General features: G+C 25.6%; 4 protein-coding genes across 6 annotated transcripts in view; 3 read left to right on the forward strand and 1 right to left on the reverse strand.

Moving 5' to 3' along the window:
- The first annotated feature begins 204 nt into the window (after positions 1-204).
- Positions 205-4,783, forward strand: LOC122498981 (cyclin-dependent kinase 9-like). Its single transcript, XM_043606999.1, has 7 exons — positions 205-640; positions 728-812; positions 1,094-1,184; positions 1,259-1,425; positions 3,537-3,778; positions 3,883-4,030; positions 4,224-4,783. The coding sequence occupies exons 1-7, from the start codon at positions 534-536 to the stop codon at positions 4,530-4,532; spliced, it is 1,149 nt and encodes a 382-aa protein (XP_043462934.1). The 5' UTR covers positions 205-533; the 3' UTR covers positions 4,533-4,783.
- A 649-nt stretch (positions 4,784-5,432) lies between these two features.
- On the forward strand, positions 5,433-11,096 carry LOC122498985 (protein arginine N-methyltransferase 5). Of its 2 annotated transcripts, none has more exons than XM_043607006.1 (11): positions 5,433-5,462; positions 5,738-5,850; positions 5,930-6,048; positions 6,157-6,569; positions 6,659-6,868; positions 7,939-8,153; positions 8,371-8,493; positions 8,655-8,830; positions 9,504-9,707; positions 10,423-10,604; positions 10,699-11,096. In XM_043607006.1, exons 2-11 carry the CDS (start codon positions 5,762-5,764, stop codon positions 10,849-10,851), a joined length of 1,884 nt encoding a protein of 627 aa, XP_043462941.1. In that variant the 5' UTR covers positions 5,433-5,462; positions 5,738-5,761; the 3' UTR covers positions 10,852-11,096. The 2 variants fall into 2 exon arrangements, with proteins under 2 accessions (XP_043462941.1, XP_043462942.1); XM_043607007.1 differs by having other exon boundaries at positions 5,457-5,598.
- A 1,042-nt stretch (positions 11,097-12,138) lies between these two features.
- Positions 12,139-13,952, forward strand: LOC122498990 (glycine cleavage system H protein, mitochondrial). Its single transcript, XM_043607021.1, has 3 exons — positions 12,139-12,483; positions 12,969-13,112; positions 13,588-13,952. The coding sequence occupies exons 1-3, from the start codon at positions 12,339-12,341 to the stop codon at positions 13,815-13,817; spliced, it is 519 nt and encodes a 172-aa protein (XP_043462956.1). The 5' UTR covers positions 12,139-12,338; the 3' UTR covers positions 13,818-13,952.
- Positions 13,953-17,306: 3,354 nt separating this feature from the next.
- LOC122498984 (nuclear hormone receptor FTZ-F1) overlaps positions 17,307-20,848 on the reverse strand; it is a 285,716-nt gene continuing 282,174 nt past the window's right edge. For both annotated transcript variants that reach the window (XM_043607005.1, XM_043607004.1), the window contains 2 exons: positions 20,510-20,610; positions 17,307-19,073 (listed from right to left, as the gene is read on the reverse strand). In XM_043607005.1, the coding sequence (XP_043462940.1) occupies positions 18,927-19,073; positions 20,510-20,610 (248 nt within the window). In that variant the 3' untranslated portion in view covers positions 17,307-18,926. The remainder of the gene's footprint in view (positions 19,074-20,509; positions 20,611-20,848) is intronic.

Genomic DNA, 20,848 nt, shown 5'->3' on the forward strand with positions numbered 1-20,848 from the left:
TTTGCAATTCTCTCCTACTCTAAAATGACAAAAAAATATTCAGCTGATATTTTTTGAAATTACAGAGGAGATTATAATTAAACTTTCTGTTTACTTCCTTAAGAAGCAAATTTTGCAAATAAGTATTAAAGCTAAGTTATAAATGGGACATTTTCAAACTAACTGTGATCTCGCCTTTAGGATCCATTATTTATTTACTTTGTGCACCTAACCTATAAATATATTAAACATTCTATGTCAATTGTCAAACTTTCGTTTTCCATCTCCAGATTTTTGTGTTTAATATTTATTTCAACTAGCCAAACGGATTGAAAAACATTAAAAACAAAAGGACTAAAAGCGTCTTTTGACATCTGAAGTATAAATTTTATTTATTTGCAACGTTTGCAACTAATAACAGAAAAGCATTAAAGTGTATCTTTTTGTCTGTCAATATTGAACGCCATCATAACATTTACAACAAAAATGCCATTCGAGATTCGAAACTTATAAAAATTGATTTAAGGATTTAATAAACTTTTATAAATATCGCAATGAATATTAAAGAAAGGGAAAAATACATTGAAGAATTCAATTTTCCTTTTTGTGATGAATCCAGTAAATATGAGAAAGTTGCAAAAATTGGTCAAGGAACGTTTGGGTAAGTTTGTGTTTTATTATTTATTTTCATACAAATATTCAAAATAAAGAATTCTATTATTCATTATCGTTATATAAAAATTTCCAGAGAAGTTTTTAAAGCCAGGGATAAGAAAACGAGTAAAAAATTTGTTGCTATGAAGAAAGTTTTGATGGACAATGAAAAGGAGGGGGTGAGTGACATGTCGAAAGTAACATAATAATTAAATTCATGTTTAGTTAATATTAATTAAATTGCAAAAATAAATAATTTCTTAGTTATTTAATTTAATTTAAAAATTTTCAAAATCCATTAAAAAATGTTAATTGAGACTCCGGATCTTAAAAGGGCACTTTCCGCATAGACTTTACATGGTGAAAGTGCCCTTTTAAGATCCGGAGCCTCAATTATTAATTCTGTTAATTGTATTAATTGTTAATTGTGTTAGTTGTTAATTATGTTAATTCTTTTTAGTTCCCAATAACTGCCCTGAGGGAAATAAAAATTTTACAAGTTCTCAATCATAATAATATTGTTAATCTGATTGAAATTTGTCGAACGAAAGGTAAATTAATTTTTTTTGTATAACAATTTTGGTTTATGTTTTAAATGCATTTTATTTAAAAAAATATTTTTCAGGCACTCCCGGCAATCGATATCGTTCGACATTTTATTTAATTTTTGATTTTTGCGAGCACGATCTCGCCGGATTACTCTCAAATGTAAACGTGAAATTTAGTTTAGGAGAAATTAAACAAGTAATGGTGCAATTGCTTAATGGACTTCATTACATTCACAGCAATAAGGTATTATTTTTTTAATAATGTAAATAATTTTCTAACAATTGAAATAATTTTTTAACGATTGAAATAATTTTTTAACAATTGAACTTATTTTCTAACAGTTAAAAAAATTTTTAAACCATTAAAATAATTTTCTATCAATTGAAATAATTTTAGAATATAATATAACTAGCTAAGAATTCAATTATTTTCTAAAATTTTAATAAATCCTTTTAAACAATTCAATTATTTTTTTAAATAGTAACAGTGGCGGATCCAGAATTTACTCCAGGGGGGGGTCATTTATAGATTCGGCGAGCAACGACCATAATTAGCTGACCTTTTTTTTTTATGTAAATTTTTCGCCCCAGGGGGGGGGGGTCATGACCCCCCCCCTGGATCCGCCACTGAATAGTAAAATCTTTACAAAAATTCAATTATTTTCAAAACAATTTTAATTGAATTCCTCGGAAGAATTCAATTTTTAACCCTTAAAGCGCACACTTACGAATCCATCCTCAAACCGCACACTGGGTGTGCGACACCCGGGGACTTTAAAGTGTGTTCTCCAAGCTGGAATAGAATTTTATCTTTTAGAAAAATTATCTTATGTAGCTCAGTACATCTATTTTAAAGGAAAATAGGTTTCATAATGATTTATTTAATTTCAATAATTAAAAAAGAGTTTTTTAAAACTACTGAAATTACCTTAAACCAAAAACTGGGTGTCAGACAAGCAGAAATTTTTCGCCGTCAACTTCATAAAGTTATCAAATACACAAAGACACTTGACAGACTAATATCACTCACGAAACATAAAGTTAAGTACAAAATGTACTGTCCAATAGAGAGAAATGTTCAACTTTTACGAATTTAAACGAGATATTAGAGTAAAAAGCTAGAATATGGGTGTCGCACACCCAGGGTGCGATTTAAGGGTTAAAAAATTTTTTTACGCATCTCGAAAAAAATTCAATTTTTTTCTCAAATTTTAATAAATCCTTCGATAAAATTCAATTATTTTTATAAATACAGTATAACCCGGTTAATACGATCCCGCCTAATACGTTTTCCCGCATAAGACGCATTCTTAGCGCGGTCCCTACAGAATCGTATCAACCGGGTTCTACTGTAGTAAAATTCTTCGCAAGAATTCAATTAATTTTATATAAATAGTAAAATTCTTTGCAGGAATTAAATCATTTTTAATCTAATTTAAATAAAATCACACGAAAGAATTTAATTATTTTCAAAAATTTCCATAAAATTCAATTTCGACAAGAATTTAAAATTCTCTAAAAATAATTCAATTATTTTCAAAATATTTTAAAAAAACTCAGTATAAAAATTAAACTACTTTCAATGCATTTTTTAAATATATTCGTCAAAAAAATTGAAAGAATTCAATTATTTTCAAAAAATAATATAATTCTTGTGATGAATTCAATTATTTTAAATATACATACTTAATTTTAATAAAATTCTTTAAAGAAATTCAATTATTTTCGAAACAACTTTAATGAAATTTCTCGAAAAAATTTCATTATTTTTAAATATTTCTATAAAATTCTTCATAACAATTTAATTAATTCTTAAAATTTTAATAAATTCTTCAAAACATTTCAATTATTTTTATAAAAAGTAAATTTCTTCACAATAAAATTATTTTTATAAATAGTAAAATTCTTCGCAAGAATTCAATTATTTTCAATACAATTTTAATAAAATTCTTTTTTATAAAATTCAATTGATTGCAAAATTTTCAATTAAAATTATTAAAGAAACTCGATTAGTTTTAAAAAAATTCAAAGAATTTCTTCAAAAGAATTTAATTAGGATTTTTTAAAATTTTAATAAAATTCTTTGCGAGAATTCAGTTATTTTCCTGAATAATAAAATTCTTTGAAGGAAAAATTATTATCAAATTTTTTGATAAAATTCTTTACAACAATTCAATGATTTTCAATATATTAATTTTAAAACTGAAAATATTTGAAAAGAAAAATTATAAAAAAGCAAACAACAAATAACTTCAAACTGCGAACAAATTATTACCGGAACATGTACTTTATTATTATTAATTATATTTTCATATTTATTTTTTAAAACCATGATGAATTTTAAATTCTATTCAGATTTTGCATCGTGACATGAAGGCTGCGAACGTTCTAATAACAAAGACAGGGATTTTAAAATTGGCAGATTTTGGTTTGGCGCGAGCCTTTAGTCCTAATAAAAATGGACAACCAAATCGCTATACAAACAGAGTAGTGACTCTTTGGTACAGACCGCCAGAATTATTACTTGGCGAAAGAAATTATGGACCACCTGTCGATTTATGGGGCGCTGGCTGTATAATGGCAGAAATGTGGACAAGGTATAAATTTATTTTTAATTGTAAATACCTATTACATTAAAAATTTTAGTTGTATTCTTGTTTAATTATTTTATCTTGATTATTCAATTTTTTATTATTCTCAGGTCACCGATAATGCAAGGAAATACTGAACAACAACAACTTACTCTCATCTCACAGTTGTGTGGTTCTTTCTCACCCGACGTCTGGCCTGGCGTTGAATGTTTAGATCTTTACTTCAAAATAGATCTGATTAAAGGACAAAAGAGAAAAGTAATTTCTATATTTACAATTTTTTGAAATTCCCAAGTTTTACATTTCTCTTTAAATTCTATCTTATTTATTTCTATTTATTTCCTTTTAATTTTATTTTAAAATTAAAACCATAAAAAAATGGGGGACTGTAATTTTATTGTTTTAAATCCTGTTCTTTAAATTCTATTGTTTAAAAATTCTACTTTTTCAGGTGAAGGATAGATTAAAACCATACGTGAAAGACGCTTACGCATGTGACTTGTTGGATAAATTATTGATACTCGATCCAAGTAAGAGAATCGACGCAAATCAAGCAATGGATCACGAATTTTTTTGGAACGATCCAATGCCCTGTGATTTGAGTAAAATGTTGTCACAATACACTCAAAGTATGTTCGAATATTTAGCACCGCCGAGACGCTCTGGTAATTTGAGGCATCCAAATTATCATGTACCAGACGGTGGCAGTAAACCGAGTACAAGTGTCGTCGATGGTGGTTATCAAGATCGAGTTTTTTAGCAAATTGAACAATTTCCGTTCTCTCGAATAATTAAGGCCTTGGGTAAAAATCATGATGATGATGATGAGCATTTAAGGTACGATTCTAAATTCAGAGTCAGGTAGAAATCATTCTTGTCATTACTGAAGGACATTTTTTTCTCAAATCAACTTTTTTAGAAAAAAAGAAATCTCACTAAACTGGAAATTTAGTACAAAAAAATCATTTCATAAAAATATGTAATTATTCTAATTTATTGAAAATTGTAAGACTGATTTTTCAAATTTTCAAATTTTTATTTTTTATTAATTATTAATTACTAATTTTTAATTCTAAATTTTTAATTATTAATTAATAATTACTGAAGTAATAATTGAAGACAAAATTGAATTAACAAAATTTTTTCTTTATAGTAGATTATTTTTATAAATTTTTTCCTAAATGCTCTAGTCGACAATTATTTATATACATATATTATATTTATTATTATATAATTAAAGTAAAAGTGATTTAATATTATATTAAACATTCAAAGTAACAGTAATTTAATATTATTATAAATTGAAAGGAAAAGTGATTTATTATTAAAAACATAAATAAAAGTTATTATTATGATATTAAACATTTAAATTAACAATATTTTTTCTATTAATAGTATAAAATAGAAATAAAAGAAATTAACTCTGTATGTAAAATTTTGATTATTTCATATATAACCACTAATTGTTAAATTAAATTTTAAGAATAATGTACTCGTCATTTTTAATGTTTTTCGAAAACGAAACCTGTCTCATTTTTTAAAAATACATTTTAAGGAAGAAAAATTGTTTATTCTTATTTATAACAGTATATTTAAAATTACCGCGCAATTTATTACGATTCTTACCTTTTATTACGTAAATTATCTAATTTTACCCAATAATCCACCGGAACGTGCGGGAGAGCACTGCGTGAGTATCTAACCTAAAAATGACGCTAAATTTTTAGCAACTTTCAATTATACTTTTCTTGAATGAAACTTTATTGTTTTATAATTTTATAAGTGAATTATTAAAAATTATTTATTTATTTATCTAGACTTGAAAGGTGAAGAACTTGATTATATATCATTTAGTAAAATTTGATAGTATTGAATTATTGATAAAATTGCAGATAGTGTGCAAATAATATTTAGGGTATATTTAATTAATTAATAAAATTATAGTAAAGTTTGTTTATTTCGCAGGTAATCGATAATTTAGAAAAGAAAATGTCAGGTGAGAGGCGTATTTCCTGCGGCTTAGAACTTTGTGTAGTTCCTGAATTACATCAATGTCTTTGTTTTGCTAAAGACTGCAAGTAAGTATAATATCTCTTTTAAGTAATGAATTAAAACATTTATCTTGTAATTTAACACCTCTTTTCATATCCTTTAAAGATATGATTACATTATTGTACCATTGGTGCACCCACGTTATAAAAGAGAATTTCTGTCCGGACCGGCAAAAGACAGGACTGATCCTTTTACAAGACCTGATATGATTCTTTGTAACTCGGGTACGTTTGGAGTAAAAAATATTTATTTAACTGTTTAGTAATTACGTTATAATAATAATAATAATAATAATAATAATAATAATAATAATAATAAATCAAAATTTTCAGATTGGAGTGGCTTAGTTGTGGGAAAAATTTCCTCCTACATCGACGTTGATTCCTCGATTCCTAATATCGCTAAAAATAGTGTTTTGACATTGAATCAAGAATTTGATTTAGCTTCACATTTATCACTTATTGCTATAACAATGAAATTAAAGGGCAATATAGATAGGAATATTAATTTAGCGAGAATTATTGCCGATAAACTTGCCAGTCCCGTGAGCTTTCAGGTATGGCTTCAGGTTCCAATGGAAAATTCCCTGAAACAAGTCAATTATTATAGGGACGAAGAGAATTTATCAGAAATTAAAACCGAGAGTACTTGGGAATGGTGGAATGCTTTTAGAGTAATTTGTGATTTTGACAGGAAACTTGGCGTTGCTTTGATAGTCAGTCACGATTTACCAGAAGAAGAAGAGGTAAAAATTTAAAAAATATATTTCAATTTAATTTAATAAAAATTAAAACTTTATGTTGAAATTAAATCAAACTTATTACTTAATTTCAGATAAACAGATGGCTTGGAGAACCAATAAAATGTTTAATTCTACCAACAACATTATTCATGTCAAATAAAAAGGGTTTTCCAGTTCTAGGAAGAGCTCATCAAATGTTTATTAAAAGATTCTGTTCATTAGAAATGCAATTTGTTATTACTGGTGCTAATCGTTACGAAAATTTCAGTCTTTATTATCATTATCTCAATCACATCTGGAAAGTAAGTACTTTATATTTTCAGTAATATTATATTAAAATTACAAATTACAATTGAAAACAAATTACATTTTATTATTCAGGGTTGCCACAAGTCAGGGAAATCAAGGAAAAGTCAGGGATTTTTATTAAAAGTACTGGAAAAAATTAAATTTTTGAAATTCATAAGAAAATTATGAATTTTTAATGTCTTTCTTGTTTGCCTTATAAATAGAACTTATAAACTATAAAACTACCACGAATTCTAATACAAAACCTTCAAAATTTTTTTCTATTTCTTACCAGAATGAACTTTTTAATATTACTTAATTATTTCAAAAGTTTTAATGCAATTATCTTGATAAATAACAAGATTCTTCACAAAGATTCAATTATTTTTAGGAATTTAAAAAAAATTCTATGCAAAATTTAATTATTTTTATAAATAACAATATTTATCACAAGAATTCAATAATTATTTTCAAAAGTAATAAAATTCTTCGAAGAAATTCAATTATTTTTAAAAATTTTAACGAATATTTCGTCAAGAATTCAATTGTCTTTATAAATAGCAAAATTTTTCGCCAAAAATTCAATTATTTTTAAAAGTTTTTCGCATTTCAATAATTTTCAATATTCACTATTTTCATAAAATTTATCAAAAAATTTAATTATTGAAAAAAATTTTTGATAAAATTCTACGAAAACATTCAATTTTTTAATAAAAAATAAAATTTAATTTATGAATTTAATTATTTTCACGACAGAATTTTAAATATTTTTAATACAATTTAAAATAAATTCCTCGAAAAATTCAGTTATTCTTAAAAATTTTATTAAAACTTGACGAAAGAATTTAAATTTAAGAAACATTCAATTAATTATCAAGAACTTCTGAATAAACTTCTTGTCAAAATTTCAATTATTTAAACAAAATTTAATAAAATTCATAACATGAATTCAATTATTTTCATAAATTGTTATAAAATTCAATTATTAATTTTAGATAATTTTTGTTGCAACCCTGATTATTACTCTTTTTATTGTTATTGTTATTGTTATTGTTATTGTTATTGTTATTGTTATTAATTATAGAGTTGGCAGACTGACGGTCCGATTGAACGTTACGCTCGTGGTTATGAAGATTTTTTGCAATGCCCCTTGCAACCATTAATGGATAATCTTGAATCCGGAACGTACGAAGTTTTTGAGAAAGATCCAGTTAAATATTCTCAGTATCAGCTCGCTATTTATAAAGCTCTTCTTGCCAAAGCTTCAACAAATGACGAAAGTAACAAAAATGTTCCTGTGTAAGTTTTTTTTTCCTTGAAACAATTTCTTTGCGAGATATTTGAGAGATAATTATAATTTTTATTAGTTATTATTTATATTGTATAATTATAATTTTCGAAGATTAGTTCCAATAACTTTTCTTAATTAAATAAGTACAAATCTTTTTTTCATAATCATACAATTAATAAAATAATCAAATTGTAATCAAATTGTAATAAAAAATTATAATTGCAGGATTATCATGGTAGTTGGTGCCGGAAGAGGTCCATTGGTTCGAGCTGCTTTAAATGCATCTCATTCGGCTCATGTTCCAGTGAAAGTATATGCGGTGGAAAAAAATCCAAATGCAGTATTAACGTGAGTTATTTTTCAATTTCTTTTTTCTTTTGTAAATTAAAAACAGTTAATAAAAGTATTTTTTAATTATATATAATTAAGACAACAGATAAAGTCAAAATTATATTTTATTATATTGTTTTTTTATATATTTTGTTGAATTTGAAAAATATTTTTTGCAGTCTACAGGCGCTACAGAAGGAAATGTGGATGGATAAAGTGACAGTGGTGTCGAGTGATATGAGAAATTGGATCGCTCCCGAGAAGGCTGATATTTTAGTTTCCGAATTGTTGGGATCTTTTGGCGATAATGAACTTTCACCCGAGTGCCTCGATGGAGTTCAAAGGCATCTTAAACGTAAAATATTTCCTTCAAATTTCCCTTAATAAGAGAAATAAGAGTTCTTCTTTTTAGGGTTTCGTGGCCAAGGGCCAAAACCCTTATAGCGAGACTTCGGTGTCCGTCCGTAGTTTTTACGTCTTAAGTCTTAAGTCTTATATAACGAGACTTTGGTATTAAGAAAGTCTTAAGTCCTAAGACTTAAGACTAGGACTTAAGACTTAACTTTCAGTATAAGAAGGTCTTAAGTCCTAAGACTTAAGACTTAACTTCGGTATAAGAAGGTCTTAAGTCCTAAGTCCTAAGTCTTAAGTCTTATAAGTCTTAAGACAACATAACAACCGTTGCCATGGTAACCGTTGCTATGTTAATGGTTGACATAACAACCGTTGCCGTTGCAACCGTTGATATAGTAATGGTTGCCATTACAACCGTTACTATGATAATAAAAAAAAATTTCAATCTTAAGTACAAAAAAATTTCTAAATAAATTATTATTTATTTATTTTTTTGTCATTTTAGGCCACGAAACCCTATGATGTAGGCGCATTGCGCCTGCTTTTCTGACTGATTTTTCTTTAATAGAAACATTAATTTTCTATAATAAGAGAAATAAGAGAAAACTCTTGTTTCTTTTATTAAAAACAAAAACTTAGAGTTTAATATTTTCAAGGTTTTTTTTATTTTCCAGCTTCTGGAATCAGTATACCTGAATCGTACACATCTTACATTGCACCTGTCCAGTCTTCGAAACTCTTTAACGAAGTGAGACAATGTAAAGACAAGGACAAACATCCTTTGACACATTTCGAAACACCTTATGTCGTTCATCTTCAAAATAAGTACGATATCGCACCAACGCAGCCGCTTTTTACATTCAAACATCCTAATAACGGTAAGTTAATTATTAATCTAATCAAGACAATTTCAAACTGTTTGCCTACTTTTTAAATTTGTGTTTTCAATTTTATTATTTATTTATTACTATTTCTATTATTTATTATTGGAATTTTTTCTTGGATTAATTGAAATTTTGTAAAATTTAATTGAAAGTAATTAATTTTTTTAAGTATTTTGTTACAATAAAAAAAAAAAAATCAACTTTTGAAGAATTTTTATTGCAAATTCTGAAAATAATTGAATTATCAAAAATTTTAATAAAAAATCTTTATACGTAAATTTAAAAATGAAAATTAGCTTCTAATTTTTTAAAATTAAATATTTTCAGTATTTTCAATTACAATAATAATTCAAATACATACAAAAAATAATAACATTTTAGAATTATATTTAATACTTTGAGAAAAAAATCATGTTCAAAATTTTTAATTAAAATTCATCAAAAAATTAATTAGTTTTTTTAAATTATCCAAAAATTCTTTTAAGAAATTCAATTATTTGCGAAAAATTACATTGAAATATTTTTAAAAACTAATTCTTAGAATTGTTTTATTATAATATTTTTAAGATTCAATTATTTTCAAACATAGTAAATAAAAATTTATAAAATTGTCAGGGAAATGTCAGAAAAATGGATAAACTAAAACTTGTGACCACTCTGGCTTAAAAAATTTACATATTACGTTTTTTAATATTAAAATTTGTTTTAGATTCTACTGTCGACAACTCGAGATACGCGATGAGAAAATTCAGCGTTCAACAAAATACAATTTTACACGGATTTTCGGGATATTTTGACAGTGTTCTGTTTGAAGATGTAATGATAAGTATAGAACCGGAAACTCACAGTCCTGGAATGATCAGTTGGTTTCCAATATTTTTCCCAATAAAGGTAAATCTATAGAGCACTACTATTTTTTCCAGTTATTATAAAATTAATGTATTTCGAACAAATAAAATTAAAATAAATTAATTTAATTCAACAGGAGCCGATTCATTTGAAAGGCGGCGACGAGATTTGCGTACATTTCTGGAGACAATGCAGTTCGAAAAATGTTTGGTACGAATGGAGTGTCAGTAAACCAGTGCCTATTGGAATTCACAATCCAAATGGAAGATCTTACACCATTGGATTATAATTATTCATCTCCAATTGAGAAGGGAAAAAAATAGAAAAGTATGCAGAAACTTTGCATTTAAATACAAATTACAGTATTCATTGAAGATAATATTTTGCTACTGATTTGTGTGATAAAAATTCTCTAAAGGATTTCTATGAAAAAGAAATTCTTTTCCAAATGTGATTTTGCATTTTAACGCGTGTCGCTACAGTGAAATAAATATTTTTATCGTTCTTTAATAAAATAAATATTAAAATGAAAAAGGACGCAGTTTCTTGGTAAACAAAATATGGACCATTTGAAGAAACGAAGAAAAGACAAATTTAGATTAAAATCGGTGATTTTTTTCAAATACTATTAATTTATGGTATAAATTATTTGTGCGTAAATAAATGTTTCGTAAACATTGGATCGTACATAAGGTCGTAGCATGAAGAAAATTTAAAAAAGATCTTGAGAATATCGCGTTATCTGGTGAAAATAATTTCTCAACGAGACAAAGAAAACAGTGTAAAATTAAATTAGGTATGTACTTATTTTTGAATTATTTTTATTTGTTTATTTATAATAATTATTTATCTATATTTTGTTTACTATTTTTTTTACTTGCAGCGTATTTATTTTTAGTTCATAATAAAAAAGATTCATTTGAAAACAAATCGAATGTTTTTGTTAAAATTTGTTTGAAAAAATAGAAAACAAAGACATTGATTTAAATTTTAATGATAAATAATAGTGTAACTATATCTTTTTCCACAATTGAATATTTATATGAATAATTGTTCTGAATTCTAAGGTCGAATACTAAATTTCGATAAGAGAAATTGTGGGTTATCGCCTATGCGGGTATCTCGGACCTTTTGACCTCACGTGATTACGATTATTTCTTATCTGTTAAATATTTTCTCAATTTCTACGGAATCTTTTTAATTATTTTTAATACAACTAGGATTCACTATTATCGTTTTGCAAAATGATTTACATGTCCACTTATTTTGTCAATTATATTCGTGAATTTAAATTATTTTCACCAAATCTGATGTTATACAAGAATGAGGAGTTGAAATTCAAAATTTAATGATTAAATTAACAAATTAAATTAAATATTAAATACTTTTATTAAAATTTAAATTATAAGTTATAAATTTGAAAATAATGGAATATCAGTTTAAATTTAAATAACCGTTAAAAATTGCAAATTTAAAGAAGTTATAGTTGACAGTACATATTTAGTGTTGAAATTAAAACATAAAAATTAGAGACTATTAAAACGAGATAAAAACGATTTTTTGTTTATAGGTCAAAAACTAAATATGATAATCTTTGATTACCAAGGGGGTTTGAATTTTCTTCGCGGGTCATTGCGCATTACGGGCATTACGCGATCGCATGTCGCTTTGAGAAGAGCAATTTTGAGGTTAAGTTTTGATTTCATCACCGTGCAAGAAGAAGCAGTTTAGAATAAGAAAAGTTACAAAAGGATTAAATAGTGAATTAACAAAGAAATGGCTGGATTAGTGACACAGTTTGCAAGATTTACTATTCGAGCAGCAATCGGAACACAAAAAGGAGAAATTCGTCGATTGGTTTCACAAAAAACGTATTCTTTCTCACGTCATGTTCATACATCACAGGCTCTTGAAAAGGCAGGTATGATATCATTTTCAATCTTTTTTATATATTGTTATACGTTAAGAAACACAAAAAAGTCAATATTTATCTATTATGCTTTCATTTACTACAATTTACCGCTTTTTTAAGTGAAAAAATCGAAATATGCATTGATTGAACATAACCTATAATATTTTGAAAACATCTCGTTTCATTAATCAACTATATATTAAATATATTATATTAATAATTAATAAATTATTAAAAAGAAATGGAAAGGAAATAAGTTAAAAGAGACGGGGTGGAATTATAATATTAATCTTATCTAATGACAGTAGATGAGATATTAAATCACTTTTTAATTAATTATTTCCGAAAAAAATCGTTTCATTTATTTAAAAAAAAACTGTTACAAAAAATGCAATTTATAAATCTTTTTGTATTTTTGTTTTTGAAAGCACTGCAAGTATATTGTAAGCTACAACAGTTATTATGCATAAATTAATAATGGAATTATTTTCCAGAAAGGAAATATACAAATAAACATGAATGGGTAGAGCTTGATGGTAAAATAGGTATTGTTGGAATATCTAATTATGCTCAGGATTCTCTTGGCGATGTTGTTTATGCACAACTTCCAGACGTTGGTTCTTTTATTAAAAAAGAAGGTACTTTCAACGCCAAATTTAATTAACTCTCACGGTCTCGAATTAAAAGTTTTCAAACTTAAAAATTAAAAAAGAATTTCATTAAACTTGAAAATTTTTAATTATACACTTTTGAACTTTGTTTTGATAATAAATAAATAAATAATAAAAGTAATAGTAAAAAGTATTATTGCTTTTTAATTTATTTAATTAAAATTAAGTAAAATTCGACTTTAAATATGAATTAAAAATTATACTAAAATTATGAAATCTAACTTTATTTTTTATAAATTTAATTATTTATTTTAATACAAAATTTTTTTAATAATATAAAAAATATTTAATATAAAATGAATTAAGAATACAAAATTTTAATAAAATAAAATTAATTAAAACAAAGAAATTAATTAAAAATATACAATTAATATAATAAATTTGTAATTTCTCCAAAATAAAAGAAATGCTGTGACAAATAATGCGATTTTAAATATTATAGACGAGTGTGGAGCACTAGAATCTGTAAAAGCAGCCTCAGAAATAATAAGTCCTGTTTCTGGGAAAGTTATCGAGAAAAATGAAGCTGTTGAGAATAAGCCTGGCTTGATTAATTCTTCCTGTTACGAGGATGGTTGGCTATTTAAAATTGAACTCGATAATCCTGAGGAATTGCAGTCTCTAATGGATGAAAACTCGTACAATGAATTTCTCAAATCTGATCCACATTAACAAAAACAATAAACTATTTGTTTATCTCTCATTATACACTAAAGAAAAGCAGCAAACTTTTACACCAAATATTAGAATTCATTTCCTACTTATTGTGAAATTAATTAATTTTTAATAAATTATTAAAATATGAAATTTTTGTCTCAGATTGCTTGAGCTGCCGAAAATAATTTTTTTTAAACTAAATTAAATAATTAAACTGAATTGAATTAAACTGAATTAAATTAATTTTTTTTAAATAATTAAATAACAAATAAATACGTAACACGAAATAAAAGTATAACGAAAATAATGAGCAGACTAAAAGAATAATATTTAAAGTGCAATTCAAATTATCTAATTTAAAGTAAAATTATAATTTTTTGTGGTGAAATAAAACTAATTAAAATGAAATACGGTAATTAAAATAGTTTTTTGATTTTTAAAATAAAATATTAGCATATTCAGTAATAATAAAAAAATAATTGGAAGTAAATTTCTAAAAGAATGGGAAGAATAGAGAAGCGTTTGAAAAAAAAGTCAGTATCACTGACGATGAAAAGCAACGATGATCAATCGTATGTTAATAATAAAGATGTATTTACATTCATTGAGGTTTTTGTTTTTCTACATAATTTACAATTGCCAATTTCTAATGGCAGTGTTAACAACAACAACGCATAGGAAGTGTGTCGCTTGTAAACGTAAGATTAATCTTGAAAAACGACGAGAGTCTTGTTGGCAAATAATAATTAGAGAAAGAATGATATTTGACAATTAACTTATTATATAGAGCATTTGCCAATTGTAATTGGTAACTGTACATCGATATTTAACACAATATACATAACATTGTAATTTTTCTTTTTTATATATAATATTTATATATTTATATGTATAGCATACTATACATGTAGTATTTTCTTTTTAGCTTCCTAATTACAATTATGGTTAATAAACATATTTGCATATATAAATATATATATATATATATATATTTATATAAATATTTATATAAATATATGTATTTATATACTTATTTATTTAATTATTTATTTATTTATATCGTATATATGCGTATCATAACGGAATTCATCGGACGATTGAACAGGATGGACGCGTGTACTGTGACAAAAATATTTCCTTTCCATTTTCTTCTTTATTTAATTAACATTATTGCAAAAATATTTTCCCAAAAAGAAGAAAATTCAAATCGCTAGTTTACGGTCTTTTTTTATTTAAATCGTCTATATACGCAAAAAATTTTATAATCATCGAATCCAAAATAATTTTAATCTATTCGAACCAAAATATATTCAACAAAAAAATCAAAAATTAAAAATTGAAATCAAACATTAAAAATTAAAATTAAAGAAAATATTTTAGGTAATTTAAAAAAAAGTTGGATTGATGTGAAATGAACACAAAGGCTCATTAACAGTATAAATAAAAGCGTTCTACGTTTTCTTTTCATTTCCGTTTTTTATACCCAAACAGCAATATAAATATATTCAATGTATTATTAGCTTAAAATAATAATAACTGTATATGTGAAAATTAATTAATTACGGGGAAACATGACAAAAAGAACACTTAACAAATCACAAAAGAATAAGATTTAAGAATCACAAGATATTTAAATAAATCACATTATTAAAGAGAGAAAAAAAATTGTCTATATCGGAAAACGCGCGTCGTCTCATCCCAAATGATTTTTTTTCCTTTTATTATTTTTTTGCGAATTAGAATTGCTATCTGGGTGTCTATACGTCTGAGGTATGTGGTTGCTAATTAATTGTAAAAGTATAAAAACTTAATACAGTTACGAAGAGGTAGTCATTCGCGTCGGAGTCAAATAATAAAAAAAAATTTCTTTCTTTTTCCCAAGACGAGAATTATCATTATAAAAAAGCCGAAAATTTCATAAAAACGCTGCGAAACATTTTTTTTTTATTCATATAATTTGTCGTTTTTCTCATTTTTCTCTATTTTCATTTTTTTGCCATTTTCTCGTTTTTTTTTATTAGATTTTTTTTCCTCAAATTCATAATTTTTTATTAATTTTCAATTTTTATTTTTTTATTATTGTAATAGATTTGATTTGTCAATATAATAGTCAAGTCTTTGCTCGTCGATAATATACGAAGATATATTTAATATATCTATATATTTATTTTCTTTATATTATTTCCATGCTTCGTTCATCGAGAATCGATTAAGATTATTTCTATGGTTTAATTGCAAAAGGTGCTGGTAAAGTGGTAATAGTAAAATAGCGTTCTTTTAACACTAGGACATTCAGGTACTTTTCTCAAGACGAGCGTGGAACGAATATTAATTATTTAATGGAGAAATTCGCACAGCGATTTTTTTTTCTTTAAATTCTACATGGAACGGTAAAAATAATTTTTCCGGAAATTTTATTAAAAAACAAATTACAAACAAAACCCTTAAAATTTAATTATAAAAATAAATTTCAACTTTTTATTTAAATTAATTCAAAACAATATAAACAACTTTGAATTTTAATTTAAATTATTTAAAATTGATATGCGATAAAGTAATTTCTAGAGGGAAAATCATTCTTTTTTTTACCGATCCATATAATTGATCGACGAGCAAAGAATTGAATTCAACGAAATCAATAACTTTTTGAAAAAATGGATTTGATCCAAATTGTTTTTCAATTTTTTTAAATTTGTTTTTATTTCTTATTTTGAAGCATGAGTTTGACTCCCGAATTCTAGCATGTGTATTTTAACCGATGGCTTAGGTACCACAGGCGTCGAAATACGACCTTCACAGCGCTGAAAAACTGTCTGACTAACTCCTAAATAATAATTATTATTATTATGATTTTAATTAATTAATTAATTATATCTGTAAGTGAAAAATAACTACGATAGATATAGCTATGTCTTAACATGTATATATATCGTAAATACTTCGTTATATTTAACAATCGCGATTAGACAATAATTTTAATTCTTCTTTTTTTTCATTTAAAATTCTTATCTTCGTCTATGTATACGATGCTTCGTATACATAGACGCGCAAATATATTATTTATTTTTAACAACTAGACAATTGTTTGAACCACGTGAACCTTGCTCCGATGATTCCTCTATTTTATTTTTTCTTATCCTCCTTAAGAACATTTTGTCGTACAATGTACAATATAATAATAATAATAATAATAATAATAATAATAATAATAATAATAATAATAATAATAGTAATAATAATAATAAAATATCGCGATTTTTAAGAATTAATTTTCCGCCACCTATTTTTTTGTATATTTTTTTTATTTTCGAAGAGAGGGAAAGAGAGAAATAGAGATAGGACACTGAAAGAGATAGAGATAGAGAGAAAGAGGAGAGAGAGAGAGAAAGATAAAAAACAGTGATGAAAAGTGAGAAAAAAAGGCAGTTTTTCTTTTACATTTAATGAAAGAGACCTAAAATTAGTGAAGACATTTAAGTATCTATAATGATTCCTTCATCTTCATTTTTTTTTCAATAAGCAACAGAAATATATTTATTTCATTAAACTCTATACACGAAATATCCATATAATAATTACATATTTAACATGATGTTTTCTTCTTTTTTTTGTATACTATACAACGTAATTGGAATGTGTTAACTAGTATTTACAATACAGAATAGTAGTAGCCCTGTTGCTGTGCAAATGTGACAAAAAAAATGCAGATATATTTTTTTTTCATTCGACAGGAAGTTCTAAGGATGCCTAGGTGGCCGTGTGATAAAACGTTACACGTACAGATACATAGTATTGTTTTTTTTTTTTTTTGCTTTTTGCTACATATATTTATTATATTTATATAAAATATAATTAAAAATATTTTATATAAATATTTTATATATATACATGTAATTTTTTTTTATTTATTTATATCACAATCGATTTTTATTTACTGTCGCTCAAAAAAGTATGCCCGTTGAATCCCTTGCAGAAGCACAAGTGTGGCTGGCGAGTCGGATTTTTCTTTCCCTCCCTCCCTTCCCTCCCCTGCCCTATTTTGAGATCCATAAACTCTGCCTCCTCCGAAATTAGATAAAACTACTAATTCTTATCGCGATTATTCAATTTTTTTTGCCCCCACAAAATATTGTGATAGTAAAGAAAGTAAAAAATATAAAAAAAATAAAATTTCTAAGATCAATAACAATAAAAAAATATATGGTTTTCAATTTATAAAAATAACATTTACAAACTTGAATATTTTTGTTTGCCTTTATAGAAAGTAAGTGGTTAAAATCTGACAATTTTTGAATGATTTGAAAGATAAAATGCGGAACGAGGGAGAGTTTAATGGTTCGGAATACGTATTTATTATAATTAATAATATTGTGAAGAATGATAGATCGTTGGGTATTTGTATTTTTCTTTTTCCATTCTTAATTTGAGAGCAAGGCTTCAGTGGTATGGTACTTAAAAATAAATCGTTCTCTAAGTTATTAGAAAAATAGTTTTTTTTTTAATATATCCTTATTTATGACAAAAGTTGCCTGCCCTTTGACCGATAATTTGTTTTAAACCACCCCTTTGTACTGTTTTTCAAGGCATCTCGCTTACTAATTTTTTTCCCTGCGCTTGTCGCCGTTGTACCCTACCCCCCAACCCCCTCGACACCGATCACGGGAGCCGATTATTATTTTAGTGTTTTTCTTCTTTTTTTTTTACTTTTCTCCACAGATACATCTCTAAAACTTCAACATCAATTATAGAAAATATATGTCGTTATGTTTTTTATAATATATTTTTTTTTAGATTTACACATTATTTATACATAGACTTGTATGCTTTGTAAAGTATTAATGTCTATACTTGATTTTTTGTTTGTGTATTATTTCTTTCTTTCTTTCTTTCTTTCTTTTGCTTTTTTGTTGCTCTTTTGCAAAATTTTACTGTTTTTTTTCTTGCTTAATTTTCTGTTTTCTTTTTTTTCTTTCTTTTTGAAACGATTACCTAAACGGCTCCCAATCGCCGAGATACCGAGGTCCGTCGGTAAGGGGCTTTATCATCGGGACCTTCGCAATAAAACGGAAAGGTTTTCGAACAACCCTCAATTGCCCGACAATAATGCCGGTAGTGAAAGTTGTTTCATTTCCTTTTAGCGTGTAACATTTCCATGAGAAGTGTTTGCGTTGGTGCGCCTCCATTGCAGTGCTTTTGGTACAAATGATCCTCTCCCCTGCTCGCCACCACGTGAATTTCTGGTAATACTGCTAACAATTTGTTAAACTTGTCCTGAAAAATAATCACAAATTTAATTAGAATCATTTTTTACTTTAATTTAATTTTATTCATTATTATTAATAAATAGTGAAAATTAACGATCATTCCGAGTCAAGGAAAATAAAAATAAAAGAAATTTGCAATTCTTTTTACGTTTCGGCAGCACAGCTGTCCTCTTCAGAACGAAAAAAAGAAAATTAGAAAAATTAAAATTATAAATTAAGATAGGCACATCCTTGTCGCTACGATTACAATATGACACTCAAGTCATATGACTCAGTGTCATATTGTAATCGTAGCGACAAAAATGTGCCTATCTTAATTTTATAATCAAGAATCTATAATTAATTATAATTTTTTATATCTTAATTTATAATTTTTCTAATTTTCTTCTTTTCGTTCTGAAGAGGACAGCTGTGCTGCCGAAACGTAAAAAGAATTGAATTTCTTTTATTTTTATTTTCCTTGACTCGGAGTGATCGTTAATTTTCACTATTTATTAAAATACAACTGAGTGATAGAATCATCTCTACTCTCATTATTATTAATATTTATTATTTTGTTTAAGTATTTGTTGATTTCTATTAATTGTTTTTAACGAAGTTATTATTTACTCTAAAAATCTAATTTTTTTGTTTTTGTTATTAATTCTGTTTGTATTTATTAATTTCCATTAATATTTTTCGACAAAGCAATTATTTTCTCCAGAAATCTAATTTTTTTATTTTAGTTTATTAATTATAGTTATCAATGTTTACTACTTTATTTGCATTATTAGTTTCTGTTATTATTTTTTGACAAAGGAATTATTTACTCTAGAAATATAAAAATACCTACTCTAAAAATCTAGTTTTATCTAATTATCTACACGGAAAAAACTGCATGGTTGGGACAACCATATATGTTGAAAAATACGGGATATCCATACTCAAGGTTATCACACCCATTTCTATGGATGTGTCAACTAAAGAAATGGATGTGGTATCTATCAAAATGGATGTGGTATCCATAAAAATGGATGTGATAACCTTAAATATGGATATCCCGTATTTTTCAATATATATGGTTGACCCAACCATGCAGTTTTTTCCGTGTAAATTCTAATTTCTTCTCTAAACAGATTTTAGTAATTTTTATTTGAGATTCTTGTAAAATTAAAAATACAAAAAGAAAACATTTAAACAAGAAGAAAATATTTAAATATATAAAAAATATTGTAATTTTAAAAAATAATAATAATATAATAAAGAGTAAAAAATAATAAAAGGAGTAGAAAAATAATAAAATAATTTGAAAACTAAGAGAATAATAATAATAATATAATTTTGATAAATTAGTTTAGCGATAAAACTGTAATAATTAAGTTATAATGATCCTTGTTGGATAATCGAGTGGATAAAAATTAATTTCGAGGGGAGAGGGAGAAATGTAAATTTTGCGTGACTTACAGGTATGGATGGATAGCAGGTCATCGTGTAATCCAATAATGCCTGTTGAACCTGCTCGTGACCCTCTTGTACATGCTTTTTGTTTACCAATCCACGAACATCTGCGAAATCAAAGCGATAATTAATATTTACATTGTCAAAAAGAATCACCCCTTAAATTAATAATTAGAATTTTCAAAATTTTTCTAAACGCTCTCCGAAGGTTTCATTAAATTTCACTAAATCTACAATAGTTAATAAAGTAATTTTAGTTTTACACAATTTTTTTTATCACCATCGTCATCATTTTTTTACAATTTTACACAAATAGAAACTTTTACTCCTTTTAGTTAAGGTAAA

The sequence above is a fragment of the Leptopilina heterotoma genome, unplaced genomic scaffold (genome assembly GCF_015476425.1).
Source record: "Leptopilina heterotoma isolate Lh14 unplaced genomic scaffold, ASM1547642v1 Lhet_163, whole genome shotgun sequence".
NCBI classification, from domain to species: domain Eukaryota; kingdom Metazoa; phylum Arthropoda; class Insecta; order Hymenoptera; family Figitidae; genus Leptopilina; species Leptopilina heterotoma.